This window comes from Watersipora subatra, chromosome 9 (assembly GCF_963576615.1).
Source record: "Watersipora subatra chromosome 9, tzWatSuba1.1, whole genome shotgun sequence".
Taxonomy (NCBI): domain Eukaryota; kingdom Metazoa; phylum Bryozoa; class Gymnolaemata; order Cheilostomatida; family Watersiporidae; genus Watersipora; species Watersipora subatra.
In genome coordinates this window covers 8,316,171-8,335,573 of record NC_088716.1, presented here as the reverse complement: position 1 = coordinate 8,335,573, position 19,403 = coordinate 8,316,171, and the positions used below count along the sequence as shown (strand labels likewise).

General features: G+C 34.9%; 2 protein-coding genes across 2 annotated transcripts in view; one reads left to right on the top strand and one right to left on the bottom strand.

The window, feature by feature from the left end:
- Window positions 1-3,131: 3,131 nt before the first annotated feature.
- LOC137403642 (fibroblast growth factor receptor-like) lies at window positions 3,132-9,700 on the top strand. Its single transcript, XM_068089621.1, has 6 exons — window positions 3,132-3,201; window positions 3,994-4,136; window positions 4,777-4,991; window positions 5,625-5,762; window positions 7,518-7,649; window positions 9,581-9,700. Exons 1-6 carry the CDS (start codon window positions 3,165-3,167, stop codon window positions 9,588-9,590), a joined length of 675 nt encoding a protein of 224 aa, XP_067945722.1. The 5' UTR covers window positions 3,132-3,164; the 3' UTR covers window positions 9,591-9,700.
- LOC137403641 (26S proteasome non-ATPase regulatory subunit 13-like) overlaps window positions 9,674-19,403 on the bottom strand; it is a 23,200-nt gene continuing 13,470 nt past the window's right edge. Inside the window, exons 6-8 of the mRNA XM_068089620.1 lie at window positions 18,501-18,655; window positions 11,797-11,940; window positions 9,674-10,051 (exon numbers count right to left, since the gene is read on the bottom strand). Coding sequence (XP_067945721.1) covers window positions 9,839-10,051; window positions 11,797-11,940; window positions 18,501-18,655 — 512 coding nt within the window. The 3' untranslated portion in view covers window positions 9,674-9,838. The remainder of the gene's footprint in view (window positions 10,052-11,796; window positions 11,941-18,500; window positions 18,656-19,403) is intronic.

Below are 19,403 nucleotides of genomic sequence, written 5' to 3'. Positions count from 1 at the left end.
TTAGTAGCTTTGCAGTAGCTGAAAACTAAATAGGGTTCATATTGAGCCAGCTTATGATGGCTAGTTACTAGGTAACACTAAAGGAAAGCATCTGTTGCTTTTATGCTTTTGGTGTACTTTGTAAAAACAACGTTTTCAAAATGTGAAATATTTTTGGTGTAACCTAAAACAGCTTTCTCATTTCCAAGAATAACTTTTTTGATTTGCTCAGCTGAGTCCATGAAAATAAAACTATAGCTGTTAATAACCTACTACCATCTACAATTAACAAGTTCTTTTTCAAACTTGATTTTACCAAAGTTTTAATAGCTAGAAGATAGTGACCATTTTATGATATTATAATGTAAAACTACATTGAGCAGAAATTCCTTACTGTCAGTGTTGGAGTTTTGAGAAATACGAATAATTTTAAAACTACCCATAATCAACCATTTAATTTTCACCTGCTTCTAGGTCAAAGTTCACTAGACATAAATTTGGTTGATACTAAAGTAAAGAATCGCAAATATTTGTGATGTCTTCAGTTAATGCATACTACCTAGCTTGACTATCATGTGGGTATGAAGCCCACCATTATTTATTCGCAGGTTTTTGCTGCAAGTTGGCCAGCTGGTATGATTATTTGAAATACAAATATATACTCTATAAATATTACAAAAAAAAGTTTTGAATGTGTTTGGATAAACCAAACTTCTTAAAATTTGAGGTTGAAAGAAAGAGAAGTTGAAGTGAAATTCAGTTCTGTTAATACGATTTACATAATATATACATTCCATAATACTATTACACTATTTATAAACAAGTTTGCATAGAACAATGCCTGCCTAACACTTTGAATGGAGACGCCATATTTACTTGTTCAGGTCAAAATCTCTGATGATTTTATTTCAAAATTTTTAAAGCAGTTTCAAGATCAATGAGACATCAATGTTTTTAGAAAGATTGTAATTTGAAAACTAAGTGTATGATGCATGACAGTTCTATTCATATACCTACATGTTCTATCCATATACCTACATGTTCTATCCATATACCTACATGTTCTATCCATATACCTACATGTTCTATCCATATACCTACATGTTCTATTCATATACCTACATGTTCTATTCATATACCTACATGTTCTATCCATATACCTACATGTTCTATCCATATACATACATGTTCTATCCATATACCTACATGTTCTATCCATATACATACATGTTCTATCCGTATACATACATGTTCTATTCATATACCTACATGTTCTATTCATATACCTACATGTTCTATCCATATACCTACATGTTCTATCCATATACCTACATGTTCTATCCATATACCTACATGTTCTATTCATATACCTACATGTTCTATCCATATACATACATGTTCTATCCATATACCTACATGTTCTATCCATATACATACATGTTCTATCCGTATACATACATGTTCTATTCATATACCTACATGTTCTATCCATATACCTACATGTTCTATCCATATACCTACATGTTCTATCCATATACCTACATGTTCTATCCATATACATACATGTTCTATCCATATACATACATGTTCTATCCGTATACATACATGTTCTATCCATATACATACATGTTCTATCCATATACCTACATGTTCTATCCATATACATACATGTTCTATCCATATACATACATGTTCTATCCGTATACATACATGTTCTATCCATATACATACATGTTCTATCCATATACCTACATGTTCTATCCATATACCTACATGTTCTATCCATATACATACATGTTCTATCCATATACATACATGTTCTATCCGTATACATACATGTTCTATCCATATACATACATGTTCTATCCATATACCTACATGTTCTATCCATATACCTACATGTTCTATCCATATACATACATGTTCTATCCATATACATACATGTTCTATCCATATACCTACATGTTCTATCCATATACCTACATGTTCTATCCATATACCTACATGTTCTATCCATATACATACATGTTCTATCCATATACCTACATGTTCTATCCATATACATACATGTTCTATCCATATACATACATGTTCTATCCATATACATACATGTTCTATCCATATACCTACATGTTCTATCCATATACATACATGTTCTATCCATATACATACATGTTCTATCCATATACATACATGTTCTATCCATATACATACATGTTCTATCCATATACATACATGCTCTATCCATATACATACATGTTCTATCCATATACATACATGTTCTAGCCGTATACATACATGTTCTATCCATATACATACATGTTCTATCTATATACATACATGTTTTATCCATACACATACATGTTCTATCCATATACATACATGTTCTATCCATATACATACATGTTCTATCCATATACATACATGTTTTATCCATATACATACATGTTCTATCCATATACATACATGTTCTATCCATATAAATACATGTTCTATCCATATACATACATGTTCTATCCATATACCTACATGTTCTATCCATATACATACATGTTCTATCCATATACATACATGTTCTATCCATATACATACATGTTCTATCCATATACCTACATGTTCTATCCATATACATACATGTTCTATCCCTATACATACATGTTCTATCCATATACATACATGTTCTATCCATATACATACATGTTCTATCCATATACATACATGTTTGCAAAATTCTATCGCTAAAACAAAACTATGATGATCTACCTTGAACTGAAAGTGTTAAAAAGTGTGAAAACTTATAAGCCAAGACAAGTTTTCTCGCTTTCACATACATGATAATTAGACTTTCTCTGCAGCTTGGTCATGAGACATAAATTTCAATATTAGCTCAGGTTTGGTAATTATAACAAAAAACTATTAATACGAAGATGGTTTGTTCAGTGCCATTGATGTTAACATTTTTCACAGAATCAACTAATTCTATTAATCTCCCAACAGATGATGCCACCATGGAGGAAAAAGCAGCGCTGATGAGAGAGATGAAACTGATGAATGATGTAGGACAGCACCCTGCTATAGTGAGCATGCTCGCCTCCTCTCCTGCCCCTCCCTTTATTGTTATAAACTACTGTGCCAAGGGTGACCTCAAAACTTTCCTCCAATCGCTTAGAAGTCATCGAGACTCAATGTCAACTTTTACTTACCACTCAAGGACACTTCAAGGTTATTCAACAGTTCTATTACTTCTGTATACGGAGTTGTAGCAAATAGACATCTGCGATTTTTAAGCTTTGATAAATTTGGACCATTTTTTGTAAAATTTCTCAAAAATTCAGACTGCAAATTAGTTTCTGTCAAACTCTGCCAATGATAAAAAAGGGCAATACAAGAATTTGCCATAAAGCTTGAGTCTCAGCAGCTGTGAATGTACTTGTCTTTTTAGTTGTAAGTTACGATGGACATAAGGACATGTGAAATCGGGGCAGAGAGTAATAGCATTCACTATCACCTTCACTAATGATTGGCCCATGTTTATAGATGGACCAACCCCAGTACTGTCCAGGAGAGGACAATTTAGGTTGTTACATTTGCAACTCAATACTCATTGTTTTGTAATCAACTTCAATTGTAACTTTGCTTTTATCTTGATTTTTAAACTCAATAGCGATTCCCACATTTGTCCATTCTGGTTTCCCAGCACTGCCGGTTCTCCTGGGACCAGTGATTAATAAAAATCAGTCACAAAAAGTGAAATAAGGTTTTTGCACTATGCTCAGAGAGCACACAAAATGTAAGTCTATCCTCACTCATAGGCTGACTGAAACTAATCTTGCTGAGTCAACGCTTGCTTAGCTGTTTGAATTTCGTGGCAAAATATTATAAAGTTTCTCATTTGAGTTCGGAACTGTTCAAGACTCGCTCTTCCGCTGTATATGATTTTGAGTGAAAGACATTTTGAATTTGATTGAGCATAGGTAGTAGGCTGTAGTAAAATGTACAATTAACCTGTTACAGCCTCAGAGAGCGTAAAAACAGCCTCAGGAAGTTACGCTGACATACCTCACCCAATTTCTCCATCAAGCCACACATCAGAAGCAAGCGCAATAGATTTTCAAACGCTCTTTTTGTCATTCTCCAGACAAATAGCCTTTGGCATGGTGAGTCCAGGTAGTAATTGCTATTTCCAACAAACATTTTTAAGAAATAAAGTTAAAAAGTTTGCTGGTTCCAATTTTATGTTAGGCAGGATGGTAACCTAGATAGGAGTCTTATCGCTACCCAAACTATATGCAATACTAGATGAATGCCCAGGGTTGATGCAAAATGAAATATATCTACAGAAGGATATAGGGTAAAAGTAGTGCAAGACATGTCTTAACAGTAGATCACAGACAAAATCGAAAATCCACACCTAGTTTAATAGAGCCAATATAAAGTTTGATGCAAGACCAAATGTTGCCAGTTTTGCTCGATTTGTCTGGTGAAACAGACATCAAGCTACCCCTATCAAGCAGCAAACTGCATATACTTTTAGTAAATACCAAAAGAACCATAATAACCTTTTAGTGATGAATCAAGGACGAACAGACAAAAAAATTACTTTTAAAGCTGCTGAAAGCGCTATGTGATTATGGTTGAGCTTTGATTTAAAACCCTGCATACTGTGTACATTACTAGCGTTCATAAAGAACTGTATGACTGATAATCAACAATTCTACTGCTCCAAAGCTTACTATTAGCTAATGTTGCCTTGATTCAAGCATCGAGTTGACCAACCTTTGTTTCTCTTTTCTGCAGGAGTTTCTTTCGCAAAAGAAGTTTGTGCACCGAGACTTGGCAGCAAGGAATATTCTCGTGTGTGAAGGAAATGTTGTTAAGATAGCAGACTTTGGCCTGAGTCGAGATGTCTACGAGGACTCAGTCTATACAAAGCTGAATAGAGGAAAACTACCGGTTAAATGGATGGCAATAGAAAGCATATTTGATCAGATCTACACAAGCCAGAGTGATGTGTAAGTTATCTTCTCTTACCTGAAAAGGATCAATCCAAAAAGACACTTGTAAGGCTTTTCTAACAACCACATGTATGTTATACATGAACAGTACTACTAGCTTACCAGGGATCGCTATACATATTATGGAAATGTTTACTTTTCCATATCCATTTCCATAAACATAAATATTTCCATAATTTTATAGAAATGGATATGGAAATTTTATTTTAGAAATATGGAAATTGTATGGAAATGGAAATAATATGGAAATGAATTATGGAAATGTTTTGGAAATAATATGGAAATGTAATAGGGAAATGTTATGGAACTGAATTATGGCAATGGAAATTGTGACATGCATGTAATCCCTACTAGCTACTGTGATTAGGTAGGAAAACTACAGCGAAACATGCTATAAACTGTATTTTTCCAGATTTCTTTTGATACCACATTGCAAAAGTAAAACATGTTTTAGAAATTTGCCTTTTTTAAAAATGAATGCTTACTGAATGATTCCAAAATTTTGAGGCCTCTGCTCTAACCTAAAAAGTCATTAACAGTTGGTACATGTTAATCTCATTGATCATCACTTACTATTTCTAAACTAAAAATGACAAACCCGTCAACATCTGTTTGTATTTATAACCTTAGCTGGTCATTTGGCGTGGTGCTCTGGGAGATAGTGACGTTGGGCAATTCACCCTACCCTGGCTTAGGTACATATGAACTACCCAGTCTACTGAAGCGTGGCTACCGAATGGAAAAGCCAGAGAGTTGTTCTATCCTGATGTGAGTACTTGAATATTCCAACCATTTATTCATGCGTTTTATATAGCTCCCAGGAAGCAGATAGATTAAAGTAAACAATTACAAAACCTTAATAATCAAAATAAATCTAACAACCACGCTGTTCTCACTATATTTGTTGAAGGTCACAGCTTACAATGAGTTGATTTGAATAAAATAATCACATTTTAAGTCCTATTTTGCAACTTTTTCTGATGAGTATGACCATGGTATGATTAGGATTGGCACACGATTCGACAAAATAACTGTTTTTTGTCACAAAGATACAAGGCACTCACTCACCCTTATCTGAACAAGATTTCGGTTAAAACACTCATTCTAGCTGTAATATTATAGATGAGCAGTGTTTGTGAAAATCAAGATAAGAACAGTGTCTCACATGGTATGATTAGAGGGGCCTTCATTAGTGTTTCACATAACAACACTCAAAAGTTACTTGCTCAGTGATAAGTTCAAGAAAAAGTTATGCTCAGTTTTGGGAATAAAAAACCAATGCAACAAATTTACAATTCTTTTACCACATGTACAGTACATATGATGTGTCTTTTCATAAGAATCGTAAGAACCGAACATTCACAATATTTTGTACATAAGCAGTTGATGTTTAGTAGAAGGAAGCTATAGAGGAGCAACTGCAACTCAAGCATGATACAAAAAGACCAATAAATAGTTTTCCAAAAATAGCCTTGCATAAGAGTTCCCAACTGTTTCAAGTGAAATTATACGACACTTGAGATTTGCCTTCCCTTTGTTGAAAAAGCTAAACAAACTGGAGTTAGCTGTTGCCAATCACCTGTATATGCTGCAATTGTGAACTTGAGTAAAACCTTCAAAATACACTTTTTAAAAATTTCATTTTACAGCAAAGGGAAAATTAATATGGAGGTTATAGTGGAATTCTGAGCTAAACAGGGAAACTGTTTATTGCAAATATATGGCATAGGCCTTATCATGTGTTTATGTTTGTCTTACAAAACAGAAAAAAATAACCATGAACAAACAAATTATTTACTTTGAAATTCGTTGTACTTGTTGTCTCCGACACATGTTCTTCAGATTAGACAATCTGTGGCTTTACAACATTGTCTGACCAGATCAGAACATCTGCAGAAATGGTGAAAAGTAGATGGAAAAAATGGTGCGAGTTCTGTATGGCTTGGAAATTATACGAAGTGTGCCTAGTATTATTCTCAAAATGATGAATGTATATATCGCAATACACAGCTGCCCAGTAATTCTTGTTTAACACTGTTTAGTTATCACAGAAAACATTGCAAAGCATACGACTAGCATCAGATGAGTGCAATAGCTAAACAAGTAAAGGCAACTTTAAAGGCTTACCATGTAAAACCCATGTCTTATCATTGAGTGTTAACAGTAAATCACAACACAGCCAACTCTGAGAAGCCTTTGATTGTCAGCATTTTCTCTCTCCATAAATCAATCAATTACGGAGTGAGAATTTTACTCTCACTGAGCGGATAAGCTGATTCTTGTTGCCTCTAATTTGACTTGAAATAATATGAAGCCATTCACCATACCGAAAACATTTTTGAAATATTTTTGGCTAATAATCTTACTTGTAACAAGACAAGCTTCGACACTTTACTAACTTGAATAATTAGCTATCCTGTAACTCGGCAGGATAAGGACTTGTATAGAAAGGGAACTGCTACATTAGAATCGGATTAGGCCCTATTTACTGAGACTGTTTACTATAACTGACTTCTGCCGCAGGTACGACATGATGAAAGACTGCTGGCAAGAGGAACCAAGTCATCGACCTACATTTTCCCAACTGCTACAGAAACTCGACTCGGCATTAACCGACAGTTCCGACTACTTGCCCCTTACTGGCACCATTGTGACGTAAGTTTCAGTTCATACCTAATCCTCAATCCTTTGGCTGGGGAAATGACAAAAATGTCATTTATCGGTTGCGTGGGAAAACGGCTTTTATGTCACCTTCGGTAGACATTTATAAAGTTGTCGCTTAGTAACGTTAAACAAAGGATCTGAACGCCAGTACAATTTAAACATCAAGATATTAGCGATAAACTCCAATATGAATTATTGGAGTACTCTGTAATTATTGAATTACTCCGATTATCTGGGAGGCTTGCCTTGTGATAAAAGCTAAAGAAATCGTGCCTCCTTGGAAAAAATGGAAGTTGGAAAAACCAGTCAACATCGCCTCGATGTTCAAAACGGTAAAATAAATTTATTTGATTTTGCGATTGTTGGTGATATTTTGTCTGACAGTATAAAAAAGATTCAAATGATAGAAGTCATGTAAACTTTTAGGACTTATGAATATACAGAGAAAAGTGATTGTTATGGTTGCTCGCATGGCTACCCTGTAGCATTGGACTCTACCGAAAGGAATGCTTTCAAGCATTTCATAGAGGGACAACTGTACATAGTTGTAGCGTTTTTGTAGTAGTACATATGTAAATGAATGTTTATGTACAAAATATTTTTTCAATAGAAGTAAATTCAAGTTTGAGCTATGCATGTTCATAAAATACCGATTTTATTGAATTAAACGAAAATTACACGACTTTCGGGTGTTTTCGCAGGGCTTTAACCCAGCCAAAGGGTTAAGTAACTCTATCACAAGCTATGCCAGTACCCCTGTAATAGCTGATTGATGTATGCATGAGGACAACATAAAAGTTACTGTATATACTCATGCACACATTAGTTTTTGCGTTCAAGTCAACATGTATTTGAAGACAAAATTTGCATAATTATAGGTATTACTCATGCATAGGTTAACATCACTATTCCCGAAAATTTTGTAATATTTATATCAAATGTGAATCAAATTTTACTAATCCAAAAAGGTGAGTTTCAAAATTTCAAGTTATTTTACTCAATAGAATAAACAGAATTCTCCGACATCTTTTGAATGTGGTATTATGGTACTATTTACACAATGACTGCACACTCCAAAGCAGATTACGCGTTGCCTGTTCTCAATCACATGTTGGCAGTAAACAAACAAAAAGCGATAACATGCGTGACAAGTGAAGTTATGACGTTAAAAATCTGTGTGATATTAATGAATGAATTAACATTTACAAAACAATTGCTACGTTGAAAATGCACAAAAGTAAAACCTAACTGTTTGCAATGTGAAAATTGAACTAAACCTAATATTTCGCTTAGCGGTTTTCCAAATATATTACTGGTTAAATACAAAACCTGCAAGTGGCAATACACGACAAGAGTGGCGGTTGCAATGTTGATTGATTCTACCAACGCAAGCTTGTTTCCTAGTAATACCATATTTTCGATATTTAATACCAGTAATCCTGTGACGCAACTTTAACATTTGTATAATGAAGTACCATTATTATGTGAGTTTGTTGAGACTTCATACCTCAATGTGTATATTGTATGTATAATAACAGAGTTTTCTCTTTGTCGTCGATACTATTACTTGTCAGAAGACAAGCTATGACACTTTACTACCTTGAATAATTGCATTATCCTGTTGCTCGTCTGGAAAAATATTTGTATAGAAAGGGTCGCCACCATAGTCACATTCTATTTGATATGACAGCGACGTGTCGATAAGAATTAATAATGTATAGGTTGACCCGAAAAATTTTACCTTAACATCGTCCCCCAAAAGCTCGGCTTATACATTGGATTAAAAGTATGGTGGTATATTATGTGCTGTTAGGCATCGGAAATAGCAAACGCAATGGTATAGTTGGTATGACTCCCCCTAATATCACAGTAAACAATGTTGCAGGCTCTGAATGATATATTACAATGATTGTGTGTTGCAGGACTGTGTGAATGAGGAGTATTAAAGGTCTTTCTCTCCAGAATTACAAACCAGAAACAAGCCTCTCCAGCAACTACAGAATTCTAAATACCGTCCATTATAATAACACTTTATTCACATGAGTAATGCATGACATAAGACTGGTCCAACATTCAGTGACTTATACTTCAACAAGTAGTAGTTATGTACATGAGGTAACATACATATGATAGGTAGAATAACATTAAAAGTGTAACCACAACAACATCAGACACGCATCTCACGTTAGAATGTCATGAGCTTTGTTCTCTACAAGCATCTCCATCTGCTTGACATCCTCACACCACTGCGCTAGCCGCTTCTGCATGGTACCGATCTGTGAAAGGTCAAGGACGCGTGGCTGGACCCAAGTCATGGTCACGCACTGGTCTACCTGATCTATTGTGCCTCGCACCAATCCCAAGCTGAGGGCCTTCATCGCAAGCAACTCCACCTGCAATGACGCCATGTGCATCTTTTAGTACTGTTCAAATAAGCTGCTGACAAATATTGATATTCAGTTATAAAATGCAATGTGCTATTTATTGTTGTATTAATGTTGGTGCGTTATTCTCTTGCTGATGCATTTTTGAAAACACGTATCTCTACGAGAAAAGCTATCCTGCTTGATAAAATAAAGCCAAAAAAATTTTCTATTGTGAAAAATCTATAACATCTCTAAATGCTTCAAATGTGTCGGTGTGCTTCAGTGTCGGTCTTTCAAATAAACGAGGCACAACTGCAATACTTGATTTCGACTTGTTCAAAGATCCGATGCAGAAAAATATGGAAAGCAAATTTTCACAAGTTTTATCAGGTTGAAAGTCAGTGTCCTTAACAAGTAGTTCACTAATGCAAGTGGAGACAACACCAGGTGTGACTAAATGTGTACACGACTTAAAGCAATGGTAAATATAAATACCAGTCACCAAAATTTAGCCTTTTGTTTGTGAACAGATACAGCAATATCTTGGCTATCAAAGTTTAGACTGACATGAACCTTCAAGGTTTACACTTGATGGAAATTCTAAAACGTTAGACTTTCACCAGTAAAATTTATTATGACCAAATTTATAATTTTGGTATGACTGCTTTTTTGACCGAGAACCCAAGCGAAGAGCAAGAATTTTGTACTCTGATGAAGGAAAAACAATTCAATGGGTTAGCTAAGCAAGCTTGGGGGGTTCAAAAGTGCTGCGGGTTTCATCAGATACATAACCATAAACTATTCAGTACAGTGGACCCTCTTCATAGGATTTCAATTCGTTCCAGTGTTGCCGCCATAGGGCGAAAATGTCGCATGAAGGCGAATAGAAACCCATAGTAATCATTTAATGCACACACCCCCTGGTAAAAACTACCAAAATTTTAAATAGGTACTGTACATATTTACCATTAATATCAAAATAATATGTTAGCCTTAGTAACTACAGTTACCACCAGTAACTTTAGTGTATTCAGTGGTTATGATCTGCACGAAAATGTAACGCTACAAAGTAATTTTTGCAGTACGTACCGTAGGAAGTTCTTACTTTCGAGGGAGATGTATAACATAAACGTTGAATTTAATTTAAATAAATTTAGCTTACTAAACACACACTTTAGGCTGAGTTTTAGTAAGCATTTTCAACTAGTTTACTGAACTTTCAACTTTTTCATGGCTAAAATTTTATCTCCTATTTGTTTCTGTTTTTTTTTTCACAATAACAAATAATGCTGAGCATCGCTTCTCTTTTATTTGTTGTTAGAGAGATTTCGGCGAATGGCATATCGGCATATTTATTATTCCCACGTCATCCTCACACCAACTGCCAAACTTTGAGAACAAACGAATCTTGAGAAAATTTTTTGTCGATTTCAAAGCCGAAAAATATTTCGTTTGAAAAGGGCAAAAATCAGCATGTTTTACATCACAGTGCAAATAAACCAAATTTATAAGAGGGTTATCGTAATCCGAGAACACACTGTATAAACCTTAACATTTGTTTAACTACTTGTTCGAGAATAGTTTGGCAATTATCAAGCCTAATAGAGACAGACGTTATCTTCGCCGTTTGTTCACGAGCTGTAGCCAGATATGAACAAAAAGTCATTCCAGGCTGATATGGCCAAAGCACTAACTGAGATTGAGACGGTTCCAATTACCACACACAAAATATGCCTCTCCTCTCTATAAAACTGTAACGCGAAAACTCTTACTTCATTAGTCTCCAGTCTCGTCTCTTTTGCAATCTCCTCAAATGTGATACGACGATTGTTTGAAGGTCGGTTGAATGTCATCTCCATAAGGCAAAGCAGACAAATCTTCATCTTGAGCTTTTGGTTGGCCTTTGCTAGGTCCGGCTGAAATGTCAAAAACATGTTTAGCTTGAAGCATCTACCAACGCTTTGAGACACTTGATAACACTAAACATTTACCAAAAAATATGCTTTTGTAAAAATAATGAGTGTTTTATTGTTTATGATCACATCACGGTCTTCATTTTTTGAAGTTTCAGAACAATTATTTGACATGATGGGACATCTTAGATTCACACAATGATTAGCAAAAGTTAAGGTGTTTTAGCTCATCAACTCAACTACAACTAAACAACTGCCGTATGTGACCTTAAAAGTTGTGCTGGATGTAACTACTCCGCACCTCTAGCAACTGAATGATTGAACGCTGACATTTATTATTAATAAGGAAGAACTCAACGAGTGGAATTACCAACAGACAAACTTTACAATGAAATAAATCATGAAGATCATGTAGTACAGGTAAGCACAACTTGAATTATTCGAGAAAAGTGTGTAAACTAGCTTAGAACATGTTGTTACGAGTAAAGAATCACGAAATGGATGAAAAACATGGAATCATACTACCGAAATTCACGGAATTGTCAGAGCTGTACATGCACACCGAAATCGTCAATGAAACACTTTTAATTAGATAAACAAATTATAAGCGAGCACGATTTTAGCAACTTTCACGATTTACCGGAAAACCTCTAAAACAACGCCACCTCCAATTGATCACCACCATGAGGGAAGGGTTGAAAAATAGACAGCAACTTTCTAATTGAACGTCACCTCCATTTGACCGCCACTTTGACATTATTTGATCTTTACAAGCCCATAATATCAACTGATTAGAAGAAGTGTCCACAAAATCGTAATAATAAATCATATGAATAACAATTAATTCTCTCGTTGTCCAATTTCCAAAGCTTTTCATTTTTTCTGTTAAAACTTTTAAAACAACACCATAGAAATAATCAATAATGATCTCTGGCTAGTAGTAGTTCTCTGTTTAACGCGGTCTTTTTATTTCGAAGTAGCCCACATATATAAACAGAAACGACTTCAATTTACGATAGTAAATGAACTTTCAAAGCAACGCTATAGAAATAATTACTGTCTCAGGCTAATAGTAGTTTCTTGTTTAACGCGGTCCTAATACTTTAAAGGGAATGCATATAAAACCAGTTTGCAAGTCTGGACCAAAGGTTACGTTTAGCGAGCAAACTTTTACGTGTTGCATTAGTGCTACATGCAGCACGCGAAAGTTGCGCCTTGTCAAAAAACGTTTGGAGGCTAATATTGAGTAGTTCAGCAGTGCAGAAGAGTTGAGGCCAGAAGATATTGTGGAAGGTATTGCACAACTAGAAGATGTTCTTTTCATTGAAAGCAACAATCGGAACATAGCTATCCGAGCAAACGATGTAAATAGTTTTGTTTTGAAAATGTTAATTTTTGTTTCTGCATGCAATATAAGTATGGTTCGCGTATGTCACTTGTTCATGAATATATATTTGTATCATTTGATAGATTATTATTGTATAACTTATAAATATGCAGATTTATAGCATGTTAATAGTATCCTTGCGGCTATCTCAACACGGCTCACAATGAACCGATGCCCATAACTCACATTCTCTTGCTCATAAAAAGCTAGTTTTGGCTGCAAACTATGGCAAACATATCAGGAGTTAACTCCAACTATTATGAGTTAACTCTATTGCAGCTAGCAATAGAGTTAACCCTTCGCATGCGTACACCGCTTGTTTAGGTTTCTATTTAGCTGACAACTACGAGTCGATCATACCATGCTATAAATTTTTTGCTGCGTCCAGAGGTTTTTACGAATATTCATGGCTTTGGAGGCCTTTGATGAACCAAACACTTGTGGTGAGTAATGAGTTTTTTAAAACCATTTACTAAATTAATAATTGAATTTTACTTTGGTTCTTTGGTAAAACGCATTATTTATTTTCGTTCCCTACCGCTTCATTATTCGTTTTAGTGTGAGAGAGGAGCCCAGTAATCTGCACGAACCATTTGCAGTAAAGCTAATAAATGCAGACTGCGCAATGGTTGGTCATCTACCCCGTGAAATAAGTACAGTAAGCAGCTTTTTCATCATATCCGGAGGCACAATGACTGCAAGGGTAGTGGATGTCATTCCTAGAAGATCACAAATAATTCAGGGAGGTATTGAAGTTGAGGTAGAAGTGACCGCAGCTGCTAACGAGGAGAATATATCTGCTTTAAAAAAGGAACAAGAACGCCTTTACGATCACAAATTTTGGCCAACCGGCAGAACGTTGGAATAGTAAGCCACGAGGAGAGTTCTGATGATAACTGCCTTACCAGCCATATAGTAGCGAAAGAATCGCCTTTAACATCTACCCATAACAGTGACAGCGATATAAAGCTGCTATTACCAAAATAACTAGTCAGAAAGCTTACATGCTAGTATTTACTTATCAAGAGTATCAGTTTAATTTTATTGTTAGACAATCGCCATATGGGCATAACCGTTTTTATTTACTCCATTTATTGTTTGTAAAATTATATTTGTATTTAAAATATTGTATTTGTACACACAAGTTTGTAACTAATTATAATATACTTATACATAAGCTAATTCATAAGCTAAGCATAATTCATGCTAAGCTATAAATTTTTGGTTTCATGCAGAGGTTTTATGAATGTTCATCGATTTAGAGGCCCCTTTGGTGAACCAACAACTTGTGGTAAGTTATGAGATTTTTCAACGTCAAGAACTGAAGGAGATTTTTTTTGATGATGATGCCGTGCCGAATTCCGAATAAGTTGTGACAACCTTGAATAATTTTGTAAAGTGTGATGCATTGGCAATGGGGTTAACTCAAAGCTCCAATGATGATTTAAAAAAAAAATTTAGAACTCGGCTACGTTTACTACTTCTGCCTAGCGACTAGTTTTTAATTTAATGCAGTAGTTATTCTTTCTTGCGTTTAAAAATAGAACTAATTATTCGCGAAAGTTTAGAATTCACGAAATCGTCTGTTCGCGAAATCGCGAATTATTAAATCCATCGAATATTTTCATCCTGTAGGGTAGATATAAAAAAATGTCTTCAAACTCAGAATGAAATAAAAATCAAAAATGCCAACAAATTGCAAGAAAGACAGAGGCTATAATATCATCCCAAGCAATAGATATCTACTAGTAGAGATATTTCTCGATTATATTATGTTTTTTGATGCACATTTATTAAGATATCTTTGACAAGTTGGAGGTAAGTTAGCATATTTATTGCATTCAGAGGGTTCAATATTGCTCCAATAGGCAAAGAGAGCAAATATAGGCGCCATTCGCTTCGACGGTAATAGAGCTAAATTTATTTTCCGAAAATTCTGACGCGCCATTTGAAAAATATACCGCCAGCCTTTATTTTAACGCTGCCTCTAATTGACCGCCACTCTAGAGGAAAGGTTGAAAAATAGAGCGCCATGGCTTTCAATTAGCAATTAGAGGTTATACGGTATATAGTTCAAGGCACATAACGCGACAGGCAAGATAAATACTAACACAATTCGTCATAGAAAATACGATGCAACTGATTTGATTGCGCTAGAGATAGCAATTCTTTCTACAACGAAACTTTGCTGCTAAAAATATTAATATTAAAAAAGAAACGACTCGTAGCCATTATGTCCAAACGATAAAAAACCAACAATCTACGCAGTTGCATCGTATGTACTATGTTGAATTGCGCTGGCACTTTTATTGTGTGCTGTAATACGCGTCTTGGAGTATACCAATAGCAAAATCTCCCCAAATCACGTTCCCTAACGATTTGGATCATGATCTCAGAAACCATGGTTATTCCGGGTGCGTAAGATTTGGAGGTAAATCTAAACTAGCAAAACGAGAAATTCTCAGTTATTTTGCAAAATTTTTTTATGGAATCTAGCTTAATTACACCAAATTTTATGGTCAATACACTGAATGCACATTCACCATTAGTGCAAAACAGAGTTTTGAGAAAACTGGTGTTAAAGTTTGAGAAACGAAAACCAATGCAGAATGTTGTTTACATTTCCAAACGTCATAGCAACCAATATCAAGAAATTGTGATATCTATCGAGATTTCTGTATTTGTATACAAAATATTACGCTGAATTTAAAAATCTAAACAGATTTTAGCTGGCTGTCATAGAAATCGCTGTATATTTATTAGAAAATGTGTTACTTATTCCTAATTTTGCAGATATTAAAAATGGCTTGGCAGTATCGCGATTTAGGACACAGCCAAAATATCACCAACAAAATCTTTAGAAAAATAACAACAGTAAAATATTGCACACCATCGGACACTATATACTTTGATCTTGTAAAATTGAATAATTATTCTTATAATTAAATCTTATCATTAAATCTTATGAGAATCGTTAGGAAAAAATTATCGACATTCCCTTAACTTTCATTGCTCCTGGCATCAGTTGGAATACCAAGTACTCTTTAAAAGTACCCAAAATGTGAGAGTTTTTTTTAATCGGCAAAAAAGAAACAATTACTTTTATCGGGCGCCATTTTTCGGTACTTCCTGTTTAGCGTAGCAACGGTTTTGAGGTTTCTTTTCCCGAAGGTTGGAGACTTCTATTGGCTTAACTGACTTCAGATTCAAAAATATCACTCTTCGATCGGTCCGGGAAGCACGTGTTGCAAAAAGCGTTATCAATACTATAAATTCAGTTAGTGCAGCTTCAAAGTAGAATAACTCCACTTCGTGATTTGCGACTAAACCATGGTTTCCGAGATAGTGACCCATTTGTTCAACCAGTTAGAAGCGTTTTGTCGACAATTTCGGTGTGCATGCACACCTCTGACAATTTTGCCCGAATAATTTCGTGCTTTTCATTCATTTCGAGATTTTGGTCGAAACCAACAAAAAATTGGTCATTCGGTCTTTAATGTCAGCATTCACTTTGGTAAATAACGCCACCGATATGCATCATCAACATTATTTTCAGGTAACTATTTTGATTATAACAGGACACAAATGAAAGCAATATATTCTCATTCGTTTTGAGGTTACGAAATGAAAAGTTAATTTGAAGGAAACGCGGCAACAATATATTGTTTTGATAGAGTGACATGCTTTTATATTGTTAGTAGTTGCAAAGAATTAATCAAATCTTAGACCTTTTCATAAATTTCTTCCTTGGGCAGTTAGGCAGTCGCATGTCAGAAAGTGGACTACATGCATTGTTGATTGGACAGAGAGATTTGACATAGCTAATCAAGGCATGGAATCCTTCCTGCCTAGTGACCTTTTTGGGAATTGAACTCTGACCTGTTATTTGCAGGCCAAAAATATTCAGAGTTGTCTGTTCATATTAAACCTGTGATAAAAGCTGACAATAATAGGTACCACTTAATTAAATCTTTCAAGTTACCACCAGCCCACCTAGAACAGTTTGACAAATCGTTTGCGTATTGTCAAAAGCTGTTTGCATATTGTCAGAAGCCGCATGGTGTGAGCTTTAGCAGGCTTCATACAAAATGTTTCTCAGTAGTAAGTAGTTTATTAATAAACCTATCGTATTTGTAATTAAACGTAAGGAAACAATTATCTGCATGCAGTGAGCTGAAAAGAAAATATGTTTACAAGCCATCCTAAGCATAGTTCTCTTGACACAAACTTTACTTTTATCAAGATTTTTTCTAAACAATGACTAGTCGTGTCAGACGCATCACCCCTATCGAGGGTTCATTAAGTTTAAGATCTATGACCTTAGCATGTTTTCTATTGAACAATATTACTACTAAGAGTGATTATTTTATTTTTATCAGTAATAATAATGACATAAGCTGTTAAAATATTGATAAATCGTCTGACTTGGATATGATCACAGTCGTTGCTAAAATGGCCAAAAAAGTTTCCAAGTTCAATCTGCAACCCATTTGTGAGATTTTGTATGGGATCAGGAGATGTAAGATTTTATGCTGATTAATTTGCATCGAAACAATTTTGATAGACAGAGTGGTTTAAAAGTTATGACGATTTATAAGCAGCCATGTCACAGATTAAGTTTTACGGAATATGTAACTAGGTCCCGATCAAGAGGTTAATTTGTAGGCAAAAGAGTTGAACATAATGAAACTCCATAAAACTGCTACTTCCAATTAAAACGCTGAGCCAACTTTACTGAGCCAACTATTACACATCTTGAACAGTTTCCTCTAGCATTTAGAGTGTTTACAGCTGTTCAAGATTTCTTGTAACTAAAGTATTTATTGGCAACCAACAAGTGGAAGAAATTGCTATGGTTGCTTGTAATAAAATTGACCTAAGGACATCCCGGCACGATCTTATACTGTAAAATTTCAGTCAAGCATGTTACCACCGCCTGACATGTTTTAAAGTGAAAATGGTCATTGTTCGTAATCAAATGAAACCAAACATGCTGAAGTATTTTAAATAGGTTGTCGTAACAGAATAAATGTTGAAAAAGTATTCATAAGAAAACCAAACTTGGATGCATTGACAATAAATCAAAATTTTTTTGATTGGTCAATATCAACATTTGTTCTAAAATCTAAAAATAACAGCTAGCAGGAAACATGACACCACTATTACTTCCTCTCACCTGCTTGCTGAGCAAGTCCTGACTGCTCTCAAACTTGCTAATGTCTCCAGAATTAAAAGCATACATGAGATCCACTATCCACTGCTTGTCTGTATTCTTAATAGCCTCAAGGATGGGATGGGCAAGCAACTCCCCAAAGTTGTAAATGCCCTCACCTTGTACAAAAACAGCACAGATTACACATCTTGTTCCCAACAGTTTTTTTCCTAAACCGCAAGTTTTGAAATATTTCTTAGATGTAACCGAGGGCGGAGACAACTATCCCTCACTATAGCATGGGTTCCTACCTCTTTTGCTACCACGAGCGGTATAAAACTAGTCAGCGTAATGTTTGCGTATGACAAAAAGCGTACATGCGTGGTGCGACTTTTGTGGGTTCTGTGCAAAGCGTATCTGATTAGTGAGAAGCTAATTATTTCACCTATCCTATCTGCCTTTAAACGAAATCAAACAAATATTTGCATGCGTTGAGGCAATAGGAAACATGTTTACAACTCATCCTGAGTGTAGTTTCGCTTTCCAAAAACTCTATTTTTATCAAAAACTTTTTCATCGATGACTGCTGCGTCAGACATATTGCAGCTGCGGTGCTTTTACTAAATGTGGTTCAATAAACTTTAGGATGAGAGTGATTATTGTTATTTCTTTTTGCATTTAATAATAATGCTGCAAGCTGTAATAATATTGATAAACTGTCCGACTAAAATACGCTCACGGTTGTAGAACAAATGGTCAAAAAAGTGTCCGAGCGCAATCTGCAAGATCGTTACAGCTTATATAAAAACTCATGCTGATTAACTTGGTATCGAAATATTTCTTTTATAAACTGTTAGTTCAAAAGTTATGACAATTTATACACGCCTTCATTAAATAGTAGGCTTCACCGAACATGTAATTATGATC